We start from the raw sequence: 18,788 nt of genomic DNA, 5'->3' as shown, positions 1-18,788 counted from the left end.
GTTCAGGTTAATATTTCAAATTCATTATGATAAATAGAGTAAATTAAATGAGAGACAGTGTTATAAAGTCACAAAGTACAGTATGTGTTCATTTGTAGAAATAGAGAGATGTCTTCATCCAAGGCTCTAGAAGTCGTCATGAAATGGATACTCAGGGTGATCACTCCACCTGTTGAGGCGATACACAGATAAGGCCTTTCAAAAGCTATGGTTCCACGAAGAACCATCACATCACCTACTAAAGAACCATTTTATTTAGTAAATGGTTCTTCATTCAACCTTTTTTGGGTCACATTTCTTTGAGGAACCATATTTAGATGGTTTTTTTTTTAGGCACCTTTGGCTTTAACTTTTTCATAGTGGCCCTAGTCTAGGCCTGTCTTTAGCTGCTAGACAAACATTTGGTCAAAATAGAGATTTAGTGTAGGGCAGGGATCTTCAACAGGGGGTCCGGAACCCCTAGAGGGTCCTCAGAGTTACTACAGAGGGGCCGCCAAGTATTTGTGAGATAGGATTTTTTTTTATTTTTTACATTAACCACTTGAACCCTAAACCAAAAAAAAAGGCATGGGTTTCCGAGGCTACTTGTACCCTAGCTAGCATCCCTATTCTGAGGGGAACATTAGCCGAAAATAGCCGATCTACAAGATCACAGGCGTTGTGAGCTTTTAGATCTGCTATTTCTGACAAAGTGGTTTGGTGTAGAGGGAAAAAGGATCAAACCGAGTACAGAGCCAAAGGTCAAGTTTACTAAGTATTGAGGGTTTGGTTAAATGTCTGAATAAACTAAACACAACACTGATAGTCTATGAAGCTATCTATGAAATCTAAGCAAAAAGTTTAATCTGCAACACAATGATATTCAATATGAAGTGGGGGTCCCTGCTTCATATCTTTCTCAGCTAAGGGGTCCATGGCTTGAAAGAATGACCCCTGGTGTATGGAGTATCTTTGGAGACCATGCAAGTTCCCTGGGGGACCCCGGTCCATGAACTATAGGGTTTAAACGTTAAGGGTTCCTGGCATCACTCTGAAGAAATAGTTTCGGTTCCAGATGGCGCCTTTATTTTCCTGTGTGTACAGCGTTTATTAGAGTAAGATCATTTTTTGATTTGCTTCTCCGTATGCTGTGTAGGCCTACTCACATGAGAAGCTCCACAAAACGAATGTTCTTGTTCAGCCCCTCAATGGCCTTCATTTCTTCCTCAGAAAGCAAAAAGTCAAATATCTGCAAAGATTGACAAAACAAGCATGAGGCAACTTCAGGTCCACACACTGAATAAAGATAGAGAATTGCTTCACTAATTCAGCTTCACATTTCAGTTTTACATTTTTAGGTTCCGCTCTTTTGGTACAATACAAAAAGAAAATTCACGACGGATTAGGGACAATAGGACAATAGCCTATACCAATATATAAATCTGGTAAAAAAAAATACATATTTTTAAGAGATTAATATTACATTGATATTGTGATATGAGATATCGCCTGGAATTTTGGATATCATAATGTCATGATATGGCATAAGTGTTGTCTTTTCCTCGGTTTAATTAAGGATTAAGGAGAATGTTAGATTGTTTTAAAAATATCAAATAAGGCTTAGCTTAAGCCTTATTTGATATTTGTAAAAATTGTCAAACATTTTCAGAAATTGCTAAAATGGCCGATCTACAAGCTCACAACGCATCGCAACGCATTGTGAGTTTGTAGATCACAATGCTAGTTTTAGAAAAAACTAATTGACACTATTACAATCCAATATTATCGTCACAACATCGACATCAAGGTATTTGGTCAAAACTATGGTGATATTTGATTTTGTCCATATCGCCCAGAGCTATGCTGACTACTGATTGAGTCTACGTCGTACGCCATGTGAAATGTGCAAATATGTAAATAAACAAATGAACAATTGACAAATGAAGACACCTGAAAGTTCTCCTTTATGCGCTGGGGGGTGAAGCTCTTTGGAATGACCACCACGCCTCTTTGGACATTGAAACGCAGGGCCACCTGGGCTGGGCTCTTCTGATGCTTTTTGGCAATAGAGCGTCGCAGTTCCCGCCCACTTCCTGTTTTTTTTGGTGCCGGAAGAAAAAACTCAATGCATTTTTCCATTGACATTTCCAAAAATATTTATATCTATTAATTTAAGCCTCGAATCAAGCCATCATGACATGACATGAATCATGACCATAAACGTTTGATTCTGTGATTTTTTTTTTGTTGAAAACGGCAAAACAAAGGGTATTTATTAAATATAGTATATCATATAATTAAATATAAAATAAAAAAAAATCACAGAAAAAAACGTTTTATGGTCATGATTCATGTCATCTCGTGATGGCTTGATTCGAGGCTTAAATTAATAGATATAAATATTTTTGGAAATGTCAATGGAAAAATGCATTGAGTTTTTTCTTCCGGCACCAAAAAAAACAGGAAGTGGGCGGGAACTGCGACGCTCTATAGATACCAAAAGTGTGTCTTCCAGCAAGGGAGGGCATGTGAGGTTTACCCTGTTGAAATGAATAGAAATTCACCAACACAGAAAAGTTTACTGCACTTACTCCAGGGCCCTAGTGAATGAAAGACAGCGTTCTCACTCTTTGCATTATATATTGTGAATGGTCTGTCTGTCATGTAAGAAGTTGTTCACACAGTTGAGAATGATGTGTTAAAGGACAACTTTGTTTTTTTACAACCAAGGTTTATGTTTTAGCTTGTAATTAAAGTAAATAAAAGATGAGTGTTAAAACATTTTCATGTACTGCTTTCTATAGTTTTAGAAATTTTCGTGATCTTTTTTTACAGTGGGCGGGGGCATTCGGGCAGGTAGCTAAAGATGTCTTTTTTTACACAATAACCCGCCGATTTCTTTATTATTATTTACAGTAGCTCTTCTAGCCCCCAATAACTCACATCTGGCCATCAAAGACCACAGGACCTTTTTTATTGTGTAAAAAAGCCACCTTCCCAAATGCCCCCGCCCACTGTAAAAAAGATCGCGAAAATTACTAAAACTATAGAAAGCAGTAAATGAAAAAAAATTACACTCATCTTTTATTTACTTTAATTACAAGCTAAAACATAAACCTTGGTTGTAAAAAAACTAAGTTGTCCTTTAACTATGTTATGTATATCATTCTTCAGTTACGTATGCCCACTTAAGCATTTTAATTATTTGTATATATATATATATATATATATATATATATATATATATATATATATATATATAAATTGTGAGCAGCTGTAATTATTATTGTTTATTATATATATAAGTATATACATATTTTACATTTTCACCTAAAATGACATGACCAAAATAGGAATGCCAGGTTAAAAGTGGTTATCACAGTGTAATGAATGACACAATTCTCCAGCATACCAGGATGCATCTCTGGATGTTCCTATGGGGCTGTATCCCACAATGACAATATCTTTCTGTCGGCAGTATTCAATCAACTTTGGCTGAGTGAAATAGGGATGGCATTCAACCTGTGCGTGACAAAGTAAACAAGTGATTCAAATGACAAAGTAAACAAGTGATTCAAATGACAAAATAAACAAGTGATTCAAAAGAAAATAATAAAATAATATCTGGCCCTTTTTTCCCACTCTGAATCCATGAGCCAGTAGTGATAGCCATTAAAGTCAATTGCACCTTGCCTCTAATAACTGCAATCAGCCACGCTTAGGTCTGTGTATGTGTGTCTACCTGACAGTGTTGATTTCGTCGACTAAAACTATGACGAAAATTGTTCGTCGACTACCTTTGATGAAAACTAAATAAAAACTAAATAACAAATAAAAACTAGGCTAAAATGTTAGTGAGGGACTAGAGGAGAAGAGATCCAGTAGAACTAAAAGACAAGTCATTTTATGTTTGGTTGAGCTCGGGTGTTGCGCTCTGAAAATAGCAGATCTACAAGCTCACAACGCGTCGTTGTGAGCTTGTAGATCTGCTATTTTCAGCATGCAACCAAGTGTAAAATCAGCCTTTACGACGCCATCAAGGCACCGCCAACATACATTTTAGTCGACTAAATAAACTGTACATTTAGTCGACTATAATCTTATGATATTTAGTCGACTAAAACTAGACTAAAGGTCCTTACACACCGGGGCGATTTTTTTCATGCGAATAATACGTTTTTTTTAAAACCTTATAAAGTCAATGCAAGCCTCCACACCAGTTTCGCGGAGCGAAAAAAGCGCCTTTTAATTATTCGGAACGAGTCCGAATTTTGCGTATATTCGCATATTCGCCGGTGTGTAACCGCCTTAACAGTAAAACATTTCAGATGACTAAAATATGACTAAAACTAAATGGAATTTGATTTAAAAGAATATGACTAAAACTAAATCAAAATTTGCTGTCAAAATCAACACTGCTACCTGATTTGAGACAGGTTTATGTTTCAGCCCAGGTTTGTTTAGAATCAGTTCCAGCTGCCGCTTGTTGAAGTTGGACACTCCCAGGGATTTGACCAGCCCGGCATCTTTGCAAGCTTCCATCGCCTTTTTTAAGTGGAAAACAAAAATACAGTCAGAATACAGCAGTGTTGATTTCGTCGACTAGGACTATGACAAAAATGTTCGTCGACTGCTTTTTTTCACTGACGAAAACTAAATAAAAACTAAATTAAAGGGATATTTCACTTTCAAAAAAACTTTGGGTCATTTTATCGTCTACTCAGGCCTTTGTGAACCCCCCAGACCGTTTTTAAGTTGCTTGATTTAGTATTTAGATATTTGATGATCATTTTATCAGACACGCCCCCTTCCTATACAAACCCATTATAACTTCAAACTCCATTTTTAACATGTTAGATTCATCAAAAACACCCGTCCTTGGTTCTGCTGACTCACCCTGCCCTCCTAATACGCGAGGGGGCCGTGTTTTTTCGATAACTTCTTTAATTTTTTTTTATTGTATTACATTTTTTTCTTTTTAAAAAAAAAATATTAAAAATAAATGAAAAAAGTAATCGAAAAAACACGGCCCCCTCACATATTAGGAGGGCAGGGTGAGTCACCAGAACCAAGGACGGGTGTTTTTGATGAATCTAACATGTTAAAAATTGAGTTTGAAGTTATAATGGGTTTGTATAGGAAGGGGGCGTGTCTGATAAAATGAATATCAAATATCTAAATACTGAATCAAGCAACTTAAAAAAGGTCTGGGGGGCTCACAAAAGCCTGAGTAGACGATAAAATGACCAAAACTTTTTTTGAAAGTGAAATATCCCTTTAAACTAAGCTACGATGACTAAAACTAAGACTAAATATATTGACAATTTTGTCAACAAATAAAAACTAGACTAAAATGTTAGTGAGGATCTAGAGGAGAAGAGATCCAGTAGAACTAAAAGACAAGTCATTTTATGTTTGGTTGAGCTCGGGTGTTGCGCTCTGAAAATAGCATGCATCCAAGTGTAAAATCAGCCATCATGACGCCATCAAGGCACCGGCCAAATACATTTTAGTCGATCAAATCAACTGTAGATTTAGTCGACTAAAACTAGACTAAGACTAAAACATTTCAGATGAGTAAAATGTGACTAAAACTAAATGGAGTTTTTGTTTCCAACTAAAACTAAATCAAAATTTGCTGTCAAAATCAACAGTGGAATATAGCACATTGAACCCGGGGGTAGGGGGTTAAAGATCCGGGGCGACATGACTTGCTGCTATTTAGCTGGACTTTAATTTATTCAATAGATTGTATGATATTTCATGGTTTTGGTCACCGGAGGTTTAGACACATGATCTGGGACAAAGTAGACTGTGTATCCACAAGTAGATGCTGCTCTCGTGCTGTTCTTTTTTAAGAAGAAGGAACAATACAAAAGGTTGTTTTATGCTCATGTTACGTTAAATGTTAAAAGTAGGACAAAAGCCCATGTCCTGATCTGAACGGGGAGTGAACTGCTGGTCGGGTCGTCACAGGCAGACCTGTATCCCGAGAGAAGACAGACTATGCACCCACTGCACACAAAATGAAGTGGAAACCGAGCTACACTTCCTAACCGTCTGTCCATTGTACCAAGACATCAGAGACACATACTTCCCACAGATTACAACCACACACGGAGATTTTGAAAACATGACCAATGACAAAAAACTCCCATATCTGCTGGGCGAAGTACAACAATGTGCAAACACAGCAGCAAGATTCGTGAGTTGCTGTGATAGGAAAAGGATATCAAACGGAACACAACCACCCTAAAGACTAATCATTGGGTATATTCCGGCACTATACCTGCACCCAGTGATCTTGGTACATAGAAATTGATCTATTGAAGATTCTGACTTTCAAATGCACATATTTTTTGTTTTGATTGTATTGCTGTATTGTTGTATTATGCTTTCTGCTTTGGCAATGTAAACGTATGTTTTCTCATGCCAATAAAGCCCTTTGAATTGAATTGAATTGTGTGTGTGCGTGTGCGTGTGCGTGTGCGTGTGCGCGTGTGTGCGTGTGTGTGTGCGTGTGCGTGTGCGTGTGTGTGTGTGTGTGTCCTCACCTCCCATGTTGCACAGAGGTCTGTTTCATGGTAGGACCATTTCCCATTCTCATCCCTGGGATAAAATGTGTCTCCTGGCTTTATAAAACAGACATAAAACATACAAATAAACCACTTCTCTATCTAAAAATGTATACTGTGTGAATAGGCTGTAGCCTACTCACAGACTTGCTTGGCCTACTCCAGAACTTCACTGAGTTGTGTACACTTGGGCAAAAGATATATGCTCCCTCAACCTGAGTTTTATTCATGCATGTATGTATTTATATTAAGGTGGTTCTGTGCCATGTTGTATTGTGTGTATATATGTATATTTATTTTGGTGTGTGGATATATGTATACAGTATGTATATATGTATATATGTATATATGTATCACACATGGGTGTAGATTCTCTCTCTGTATAATATTTCACTATTGTCTTTCACTTTTTTATTCCGATTTTTTACCTGCCCACCTTGATACATTGTGATCTACAAGCTCACAACGCGTCGACGCGTTGTGAGCTTGTAGATCGGCTATTTTCAAATAGCCAAAGTTTAAATAGGGCTGAAGTGGTTAATGTATGTTTTGTAATAATAATCAAAATCTACAAAGTAACTAGTAACTAAAGTTTTCAAATAATTGTAATGGAGTAAAAGTACAATATTTGCCTCTGAGATGTAGTGGAGTAGAAGTAAAAGTATAGAAAAATGGAAATACTCCCGTAAAGTAAAAGATCCTCAAATGTGTACTTAAGTACAGTACTTGAGTAAATATACTTAGTTACTTTACACCACTGACCAGGAGAAACTACATTGTTTTGATGAGCTACATAGCTGTATAATGTCTTCCATTGGTGCGATGCTGTTATTATCACCATGCAATACATTATACAGTAAATAACTTTTCCTGCATGTGATGCCAAAATATGACATATAAAGTACATTATACCTTGAAGGCTGTAGGCATTTCCATAATGTATAGATCAACATAGTGGAGTGTCAAGGCCTTCAGGGTTTGCTCCAAAGCAGGTCGTACCAACGCCGGGGGATGGAACGTGTTCCAAAGCTGCATGTCAATCAAAATCAGAAGACTGATTTTAACCAGCAGATCCACATCCACATTTCTAAAAGTTCTGAAGAGCATCTCATCCCTCTATATACTACTGTACACACCAGTCACTCTATATACTACTGTACACACCAGTGGTTCTCAAGCGTCCTTGAGGGAGTTCCAGGGGGTGCTCAGCTAAATGATGGATAGTTGGGAATGGACCCTCATGGGTCTGTAACTCTGAGAGTGTACAAATGGAACCAAAGTTGGTTCCATTTGTACACTCTCAGAGTTAGAGATGGAACCAGAGTTACAAATGGAACCAAATGGACTCTAACTGGGTCCATTTGGTTCCATTTGTACACTCTCAGAGTTAAATTAACATAGATTTTACTATATAAATTGGGATCTCAGAGATAGAAATGCCATTAATATGGGGGTCCGTAGCCTAACGCATGTCAAACTGGGGGTCCTTGATATTAAAATGGTTGAGAATCACCGCTATAGAGCCGTAAAAATCTTCTCTTATGGGGGTCCCTGGCATATCTTTTCAAATGGGGGTCCGCGGGCTAATAAGAAGTGTCAATTTGGGGGGTCCTTGACATGAAAAGGTTTGAGAGCCACTGCTGTACACTGCACAGACATATGTATGTTGTTACGAACTTTCCCGCAGTAGAACATGTCCTCTCTCTTCACGGTTCCATCCGCGATTTTGTCACAAATGGCCTGCCCGACTTCATGCTCATTGAAGTACAGCAAAGCCCCATCAATGTGTCTGTATCCGCTTTCAATGGCCAATTTCACTGATTGAAGTGCAGTTCCCTTAGCGGTCTATAGCAAACACACAAACATCATGATTCACAACGCGTTAACATTCACCTCACAGTATGTAATTATTGCTGTTGTTACATTATGTCAGTGGTGTAAAGTACTGTACTTAAGTACAATTTTGAGGTACTTTTACTTTACTGGAGTATTTCCAATTGTCAATACTTTTACTTCTACTCCGCTACATCTCGGAGGCAAATATTGTATTTTTACTCCTCTACAATTATTTGAAAACTTTAGTTACTACTTACTTTGCAGGTATAAATTATTACAAAACATACATTAACCACTTTAGCCCTATATAGCCGATCTACAAGCTCACAACGCGTCGCATCGCGACACGTTGTGAGCTTGTAGATCTGCTATTTTCAAACATTTTTGTACTTTTACTTTTGGTACTTTGAGTACATTTTAATACCAATACTTTTGTACTTTTACTCAAGTACATTTTTAATTCCGGAGTTTTACTCGTAACAGAGTACTTCTACATAACAGTATTGATACTTTTACTTCAGCAAAACATTTGAGTACTTTTTCCACCACTGCATTATGTTACATTTATTGAGCTTTCCTTATACATATTTGAACTATACGGTTGCCAACAATCAGTGCGCTGATGGTGGAATACAAAGATGTTATTTTCCTCTTACCGTCTGGGGGTCCCCGTAAGTCCCTAACCCTATCAAAGGCATCTTGTTTCCATCACTCAAAGAGACAGAGTGACTCTCTGCTGTCAGGTCCATGTTCCTCAGAGACAGTCACTAAAAAGGCAAATCAAGTCTTAGTCACTTAGTTTAGTATAAAGGTCAAGCTATAAACCAGGGGTACTCAACAGGCGGACTCTCTGGGGGACCCTGGGCAAATTATAGTTTTTTAAAGAGATATATGTTTTGGGGGATTCTTGGAGGGGGTGTGAAAAAGTATTTGAATTGTTGTTCTGTTGTTTTCATGGTTATTTTCATGTATGTTTTCACACTCTGCACCAGGCGCAGAAATCCCGGATTCAGATTGGACCCCCCCCCCCCCAAGTCATTTAGAATAATAAAAATGAATGTTCAAATCATTAAAAATACGTATTTGATAGAACCTGAACCCACTTATGCATCGTAAGTAATTAACACATCGGGTGCCAAACCCGGTCTGAACCGTGTTTTCACAGAGTAGCGCTTCGGTGCCGAACCCGGTCTGAACCGTGTTTTCAGTCTCTTTTGTTTTTTTCGTTTTTTTTCCACACGGGAGGGGCTGGAGCAGCTCTGGAATCACCCACGGTGATTCTGAGAAGGAAGGGCCTTATAGATCACCGTGCCAAAAAACATGGCTCCCCATCCGCTTCCGTTCTATCTCCTTCTCTAAAACCCCTATAACTCAGAAACTTTTTACGTTGGGGAAAACGACTAATTTTGTATGCGCGATCTCTGCGCCATTGTGACCCGCGTGAAAGATGTTATCGTTCCAGGCGTTAGCCAGGACCATCGTGCGCTCTGCACGCATGCTTTGTTTCACATGGATTGCTCGTCTTGGAGTCTACAGCTTAAACAGCGCCGCGCAGCTCAACGGTGAGATTTCTGGCACCGAACGTAATCTGTTATTATAAAATTCTGGCACCGAATGTGGTAATAATGAAGAATTAACATAACACAGTGTCAAATTAGCTAGATTAGAGGAAAATGAAGAAAAAAAAACTCAAAACTTGCGCGCGCGATGGGACCCCCTCTAGCCTCAATCCAGATTTGCGCCGCCACCCCAGTTTTGGTTGGGAGGGGATCCGATTTGATAAGCTTGGCTCAATTGACCGACTTAAATAAACGGACCTTTGCCTTATTCAAAAAATGATTTGTGGACCTTCAAGATTTCTAGTTGAGTACCCCTGCTATAAACGCTGTTGCCCTGCACAAGAGTATTGTATATCTCTGCTGTCGGGCAGAAACCAGCTAACTCCAAAATAACACAAAGTGGAGTTAGGAGGTTTTGTTCATCATTGATAAGAACAGCTGAATGGACCTCCAATCTCACAATGAGGTTGGAGGTCAAAAGGGGGGTGGAGCCTGGAGTCAGCAAAACCAGTTTACTCCACCCCCACCTTTGGTGGACTTAGCTGGTTTAGCAGCAAGTTTGAGGATCCAATGGAGTTTTGTCAGAAGCGCTTTTTAATACTTTTCATTGGTTCAATATTTTTTAACCAACACATAGACGTAAAGGGTGTTCAATAGCACTGATTTATGGAAAATGGAGTTAGCTGGTTTCTGCCCGACAGCAACGATTTATGAGTATTCTCAGCTCTCTGTTTGACCCATTAAGACCTGGAACGCAGGAATATGTAATGTTCCATGGAACAGTACATATTATCGACCTGGTGACCTATGATGACATGTCAATGTTGTCAATTTCTGGGAAGTCGGAGGTCAAGAAATTCCACAGAAAATTTGCTATTTTTGAAAAATCGTGAAATTGTGTGCAAATCTTTGAATATATAATGTTTTAAAGCGAACATTTTAAACTAAAATCTTTGCTTCTGGGGGTCCCTGGAACAAAATATTTTTGAGATTGGGGTTCGGCGGCCAAATACGAGAAATACAAGATTTTGAGAATCACTGACATAGAAACATACGTTTTCTCAGAATATATTGTTGGGATTTAGAAGACATTTTGTAGAATCGGCATCAGGTCTTAATGGGTGAACCACTTCCCCAACTCCTCCCACAGAACCGCCTCTATTATATTCATAAGGAAAGTATTACACCACATTCCCTTGTAACCGAACAACGGCTTGTTGCTCACTACACTACACTACACTACACTAACTACGCTACGCTACGCTACGCTACGCTACGCTACGCTACACTACACTAACTACACTACACTACACTACACTAACTACACTAACTACACTAACTACACTACACTACACTAACTACACTACACTACACTACACTACACTACACTCTGATGTGTTATACTGTCGCTGTGGGCAACAAGTAGCTCTTTTTTACTACAAGAACCGTGTGAAACATACAGTACAGTATTTCACACATCTGGATTGGTTTCCACATGCTATGGCTCAGTTTCAGGTAAGGTTCTCTGTATCTAATGTGGGCCCTGCTCAGGAGGTACAGTATAACGCTGAGTTCTGGGAACCCAGAATTGAGAACTTATAATACAAAATTATAAAAACATCTAAAATAGCACATCTACACGCTCACAACACATAGTGTTCACAATCAATTGCATTTATTACAATCTGTGTAGAAGAGATAACTGAGCAGCCAAAGCACACAGGGGGCTTTTAGAGTTATACTTGTACGAATAGTGAAAAAAAGACCACTTGAAAAGGATGCCCTAGGACAGGCCCAAAACACAAAACAGGGATGTTAGGTTTAAAGTGGTTAAGGCAGTTTCACTTTAGTCTTCCTCTCCAGCAAGCACATGCCTAAAATCAATAGTACATTAGACTCTTTGAGGAGAGGTCACGTCTCAAAGAAATCTGGGGTCAGTCATTATTTTTGAGTGGACAGACGTGCAATCATGCACCAATGGGACTCTTTATCAATATCATACCTGCCTTCTGTGTGAAAAAGACGCTTCCGCTCCGCTTACATGCCTGCACACAAAATACACGTGAGAAGGTCACAGGGAAACAACACCAGTGATGTTGACAAACTTATTTGACAGGCTATCCCTGCCGTGGCTAAGCTACTAGACGTACCAGGGGTGATTCCAATCAGAATCAGAACCCGTTTCATTGTTTCATCACAAGGGTGAAATGATTTATACATGTAAACCTAGGACCAGACCTTAGGGGGGACTCAGCCCTTAAGCCACTGGATAAAAATGACTTGAATACATTACAACATAAATTATTGCAACATACATTAATACATACAATCACAAAACCCAGACAGAAAACCATATCTCTGGACAGGCAAAAACTGATGGTAAAAACACAGTGGTCAGAATGCAAATGAAAGTAACCTTTCCTAATAAGCACCCCAAACTTGCACCAATATACTGTCAAAATAAGTGGGGGGGAGTTTGTTTCAATAATTAGCACCCCTGAAAATGGTCTAAAACGCCTGTTTGTACCCCTATGAAAGCTATAGGCCCACATGACCTCTAAACACTAAACTAGCACGTTTATGAAATTGTAAAATATTCCGTCTTGCTAATCGGCCTCATGGTGGTGCTACAACAGGTTGCAACACAGCCCTGGGTAGGCAACCTGGCCTGGCGGGGAGCTGTGCATAGAGGAGTGCACATTTCTAGTTATTATTTGTATTATTTAGTGTCACCACTCCCCACCAGGCCGGATGGCCGAAGGCAGGAGACAAGAGATTTGCTTGAGAGAGGCACATAATGAAATGAAATATCGTTTTCGTGAGGCATGCTGTAATGAACCTACACCAAAAGGACTCCCAATAATAATAATAATAACTAGTCCATACCCGGGGATGTGTGCAGTCAAAGTATTAACGGACGTTGGGTTATGTGCTGTACAGCAATAGTCCCAAACCTTTTCCAATATATTCAATACCATATTCATTACCAACCACCCACAATGTATGTGAAATTATGTGTTAAATGTTGAAGTAACGAAGAAAGATGTATCCATTACTAAACAACAATGTACAGTAGATAACATTGTACTTTATAGTTGCATAATGGAGATATTTGATATTGGTATGAGTAATGTGACTGCATGTCGTTGAGATTTTGATGAGACATGACACACACACACACACACACACGCACGCATGCACGCACGCACGCACGCACGCACGCACGCACGCACGCACGCACGCACGCACAGACCCTTCGCTTCCACAGCCATGGGAAGTTGATGTTAAGTTAGCAGAGCGTTCTCTGTCTAACAGTGCCCGTACGCAGTCTGGCAACTGGCCGTGCGTCAGATCAATTGCTCTCGCCACTGAGGAGAACCGGGCAGAACAGGGGTTTGGGGAATTATCGTAAGGATAATATCTCAGAGTTACATTGCGCTTCACTAGGTACTCAGTCACTTGAACCCAGGGGGTCTGCGGACACCCAAGGGGTCCCAATGTGTGGTCCCAGGGGGCCCCAAGGGTCCGCAGACCCCAGGTTGGGGATCCCTGACGAAATGTGTCTTGTAGTAGTACTATAACTCATGGTCTTGTTCCCCGGGCCCGCTGCTTGCTTTGCAGAGGGAAACTCAAGAGGCTATAAGGATCACTCAGTACCACAACGAGGGTCTACTAAACTCACAACACAATTCTAACCTCTGACACAGCATTTTGGCCGTGCAGGTGGCATCTTGTTCCAGCCTGGTTTCTGCTATTTAGAGAGAGAGACCGCCCCGCCCCCGTCCATTGAGTTCAAAGGACAGGCCGCCAACATGGGAGGTTTTCAATGGTGTGACGTCACGTTCTCTTTCTACATAGGGCACTCCATTCAGACATGTCTTAAAGAATCTACACCATGAATTAAAAAAATATATTTGATATTTAATATCATATGGTGTATGTCCCTCAAACCTTTTTCAAAAGGTTTGAGCCTAAATCATCACTCAGATATACTCATCCCAAGTCAATTGTCTCTGGCTTATACAGCACTTTCAGCTGCAATACCAAAACGTCCTCTTGGGCAGGGGGGGGCTACTGAGCAATTCTGTCTGTTAATAAAAAAAAAAATTAAAAAAAATTATTAAAAAAAAAAAAAAAAGGAAAAATTCTGCATAAAAAGAAGCATCTAAGAAAAATACAAAATCGAAAAAAAAACACTTTGAACATTTTTGAACAATTCCACCAAGTGTTTGAGGTGCCTGTTTCACCCACTTCCGGGGGGCGGAGCCAAAATCCAAGCCCGAAGTATTTGTTCGTAGACCCCCACTTAGGGGGGGTAGAAAAAGTTTCGGAGCGATTCGGGCACTTTTCATTTAACATTGGGTTTGCCATCATTAATGTTTGTGACATCAGAAACATTTCCATTCTGAGATCGCCTGTTCAGACACGCCCATTCTGGAAAACCATGAAATGAGAAGGAATGACTGAATTAAAAAAAACAACATTTTTTGGGGTACAAGAGACACTGGGGACCCCAAAAAATACAAAAAAACAAGAAAAAAGTGATTTTCATGGTGTAGACCCTTTAACAATGTGTGACTACTATTATCATCTAGAACTCAGATAAGATGATTAAACAGGAAAAAAGACCACAGAATAAACTGTGGTTCTCAAAGTGGGGTCTGGGGACCCCCAAGGGTCCTTGATGAGGTTACAAGGGGTCCCCAGCTAAATCTGTTGATATATAGCAGAGGTTTTCAACTGGTGGTTCAACTGCATGGGCCAGGTGTGAGTTACAAATACAGCCATAATTTGCAGATACTGACAGTTGGAGCCAGGAGGTGCCTGGGACTGGTCCGGGTAGCCTGTAACCTATGACCTTTAAGACCGTAGCTCCGTGACGCCCTAGTTACTCCCTTTCTCTATCTCTCACTTTGGTTTTGCAGACAGAGAACCCTTTGATTGTCCACATTCTTGCATTAACCCATTAAGACCGGGAACGCATCTGTGTAACCACTTTAACCATTGTTTTATACTTTGGCTATAGCAGATCTACAAGCTCATAGAGCGGCACTCAAGCTTGTATATCTGCTATTTTTTGAAAAATCGTGAAAATGTGTGCACATCTTTGAATATATATATATTCTCTAAAGCGAAAATTTTTCACTCAAGTCTTTGCTTCTGGGGGGGTCCCTGGAACAACATATTTTGAGATGGGGGGTCCGCGGCCAAATACATATCATTTTGGGGGTCCTTGACATGAAACAGTTTGAGAACCACTTTATAGCAACATAAGTTTTTTCAAAAAACTGTTAATTTAGAAGACATGTATTATCCCCCAGAAACAAAGATCGAGTTACAAATGTTCGCTTTGAAAAGATTTGTTTTGATTTTTTTCATGATTTTTCAAAAATAGCAGATCTACAAGCTCATAGCGCGGCACTCGGTGCCGCGCTATGAGCTTGTATATTTGCTATTTTTGAAAAATGACGCTTTCGGGGTCTTAATGGGTTAAGGTATAATTATGTTTATTGTTACTTTTGTATTTAGTATGTGTTATTTAGTAACAGTGAATTCTGACTACAGACGGTGCCTTGTTCACTGCTTTGGCCACGAAGGCCATCTGATGACTCAGGCTCAGAAAGATGATAAGAGCAAACCCTCCCCATGCCCCCTCCCTTCTGTTCTCCCTTGGGAGGGGCGAGAGCAGACGCGCGGGGAGTCATTTATGTCAGGGAGGGATATGCAAGATGTTTAGGTTTTTAAAACATCTTTTTTTCTTCACACAATGGCTTAACAATGACTTATTTAGCACGCAGTGCAGCATGCGCACGCACGCGCACACACACACACACACACACACACACACACACACACACACACACACACACACACACACTACAAACACAGTGTTCTATTTCAAAAACAGTGTGTTGGATTTTACATTTACTTGCATTGGAAATAAAAGAGCTGTGTATTATGCAAACACAGCAGCTAGACGTCAATAACACAAGCACACATTACACCCAAAAGAGTCCAATAAGCCTCAGTCACAAACAGTGGTGGAAAAAGTGTTTTACTTAAGTAAAAGTAATAAGTATTAATACTGCAATGTAGAAATACTCTAGCTATTACAAGTGAAAGTCCGGAATTCAAAATTAAAGTATAAAGTACAAAAGTATTGGCATCAAAATATATTTAAAGTACCAAAAGTAAAAGTACTATTTAAGCACAATGTCCCGTTTCACAAGGTAATATGTATAAAATATATTAAAATCTTTTGAAAATAGCCGATCTAGAAGCTCACATAGTGTCGCGATGTGAGCTTGTAGATCGGCTCTTTTCAAATAGTCAAAGTTTAAAATAGGACTGAAGAGGTTAATGTATGTTTTGTAATAATAACTAAAATTGACAAAGTTACAAGTAACTAAAGTTTTCAAATAATTTTAGTGGAGTAAAAGTACAATAGTTGTCTCTGAGTAGAAGTAAAAGTACTGAAAATTGGAAATACTCCAGTAAAGTAAAAAATACCTCAAAACTGTACTTAGGTCAAATTAACTTTACACCACTGGTTACAAACACCACATTTTCACAACAGTAGAATACTAGTGCTGCTGCCCTGGCTCTGCAGCAGCAGCAAGCCAATAAACAATAATTAATAGGCTGTCTATATGATATAATGCATGTCTTACCTATTTAGGAGAAAGTGCACTCTCTCCCGTGGCGTCTGTAATGAAGACAGAGAGCGCTTGTGTGCTTTATGCGGAAGCACGTGAGATGTTCTGTTGATACCGGTGTTGGAGGGAGCGTTAATAAATACTACTGTCTGATACACAACAAGAGAACTCACGGCGTCGCCTCATTCTAATTGTATGAACTTTATATGTCCTGTAGGATAGACATCCACAGACATTACAGCGTCTATCACAATTTGTCTTTGAACTGCATGAGCGAGGATTTCCCCATATATTGTAACTCTATGGGATTTCCAGGATCTCATTCTGAGTGAAATGCTCTCTCAACAACAATCAACTTCCCTTCCATATTGAAGTCTGAGTGACGCAGTACACCCAACACCTTTTTAAACATCTATTTTGTTCCCCAAAGTGAAATACATTATTGTTTTAATATATATGTTTTTATACTTAAAAAATACATGTATATAAATGTTTTTGTTTTATATAAAAATATATATACCAAAAAAGAAGACAAATTCGCCGCCACACCATCAGAAGGGACTGAAGAACTGTAGGGGAAGACTGGCATACATACTAGCAGACAAACCGATAGGGAGACAGGCAGACACACACACAGACAGAGAGACAGACAGACAGACCGGAAGAGCAGTCAACGGGCTGGTTGGTGGACCAACCGAACCTCTTGCATAGGAGCTCCAGAGCCGAGCAGAGGGTGTTGGGGAGAGGTAACAGTTTGTGGAAACTGCAGGGCCAGAGACTCGGGGAACAAAAGAGCTGGCGGACGGACAAACAGTGGTACGAGTGGGTTGGGAAGGGGGGGCTATAGGTACAGACTGAGGGTCAGGGATGGAGACAGACCTCTGGAGTGCATGGTCGACTTCAGTTTTGACGACTGGTGGCAGTTCAGAATGTTCAGATTGTTCGGGTGTGTCAGCTGAGAAAGCCAACAGGGGTTCAGGCAGGTTGATGACGGCTGGCGAGGGTTCGGGCAGAACAGTAGGCTGCAGCGGAGTCTCTCGGCGCTATAGCTGGCGGCTGAGCCTCTCTGGCGCTGGCCGGCGGAGGCTGAGCCTCTCTGGAGCTGAGCTGCGGCGACCGGGCCTCTGTGGCGCTGAGCTGCAGCGGCGTGGCCTCTTGTGGCGTTGAGCTGCGGCGGCGGGGCCTCTGTGGCGTTGAGCTGCGGCGGCGGGGCCTCTGTGGCGTTGGGCTGCGGCGACGTCTCGTCAGCGCTGGGCGGTGGTGACTCTGTATCTCTGGAAATTGGAATGAGCCGGTGGCGACGGATGCGGCGGTGACCAAACTTCCTACGAGGCTTCAACTGGGCACTGGGAGAAGTGGCAACATGACCCAAGGGAATGTTCCAGGCACCAGCCCCACGAGGACCTCCCAGAGCCAGGCTGGTGCCGATGTATGGATCTTGGTCTGGACCCGGCTCAGTATAGCTAGGTATTTGTACCTGGCTACAGACGTAGTTAAACAGGCCCATAGTCTTTGGGGGGACAAGCTTGGGACAGGCAGGTTGCAGGTGCATGACCCCAATATTAATTGGAAGGTCAGGTTGAGGAGTAAGAGTAACAGAATTGGACTGAAGAAAATAATTTAGGTGCAGTTATAAATGCGAATCGGCCTGTTATAGCGCCACCATGAGGTTGATTTGAAAATGTTCAAGTGGCATTTCTTCCTCGGCCTAGTCGGAATATGCGTGCAAAATCTTACAGAAATCGTGTTCATTATTTGAAGCATTTTGTTCAAAACGGAGCACTCCTGCAGACTTTGGAAGCCAATCTTAGCCAATCAGGATGAAATATGAAAAATCCGACAGACCCGTTTGGTTTAATGACTATTGAGATACGGTGTACCGATTTGCGTGATGTTTGGACAAAATCTGTAGGAGTAATTGTCAAAACTGTCAAAAAAATCGACTTCCTGGTGGCGCTATAACAGGCGCTATAATTTGGGGCAGAGGTTCTGCTCGTCGACCGGGCCAACGGTGCCGGATATTAGCTGTACACAGACAGAAGGACGGATGGACGGTCGGACGGACACACGTACGGATGGACGGGAGGTAATACATAGTCTCTGCCACACCTTCGGCTTGGGCATAGCGAAGACAAACATTTTGAATAATTTCGAAACATTTTAACAACACAAATCTTATGGAG

The 18,788-nt window shown here is 40.5% G+C and overlaps 1 protein-coding gene across 1 annotated transcript; it reads right to left on the bottom strand.

Annotated features, from left to right (window-relative positions):
• Positions 1 to 94: 94 nt before the first annotated feature.
• LOC308081999 (aldo-keto reductase family 1 member D1-like) lies at positions 95 to 9,139 on the bottom strand (the record flags this gene model as incomplete). The annotated part of the gene is made up of 10 exons (XM_080423609.1): positions 95 to 169; positions 1,146 to 1,228; positions 1,930 to 2,052; positions 2,477 to 2,519; positions 3,392 to 3,501; positions 4,402 to 4,524; positions 6,534 to 6,611; positions 7,467 to 7,583; positions 8,232 to 8,399; positions 9,047 to 9,139. 10 exons carry the CDS (start codon positions 9,137 to 9,139, stop codon positions 127 to 129), a joined length of 981 nt encoding a protein of 326 aa, XP_080279735.1. The 3' UTR covers positions 95 to 126.
• Between the last annotated feature and the right edge of the window lie 9,649 nt (positions 9,140 to 18,788).

This window comes from Gymnoscopelus braueri (genome assembly GCF_963280865.1).
Source record: "Gymnoscopelus braueri genome assembly, chromosome: 1".
Lineage (NCBI taxonomy): Eukaryota > Metazoa > Chordata > Actinopteri > Myctophiformes > Myctophidae > Gymnoscopelus > Gymnoscopelus braueri.
This window is presented reverse-complemented; position numbering and strand designations above follow the sequence as displayed.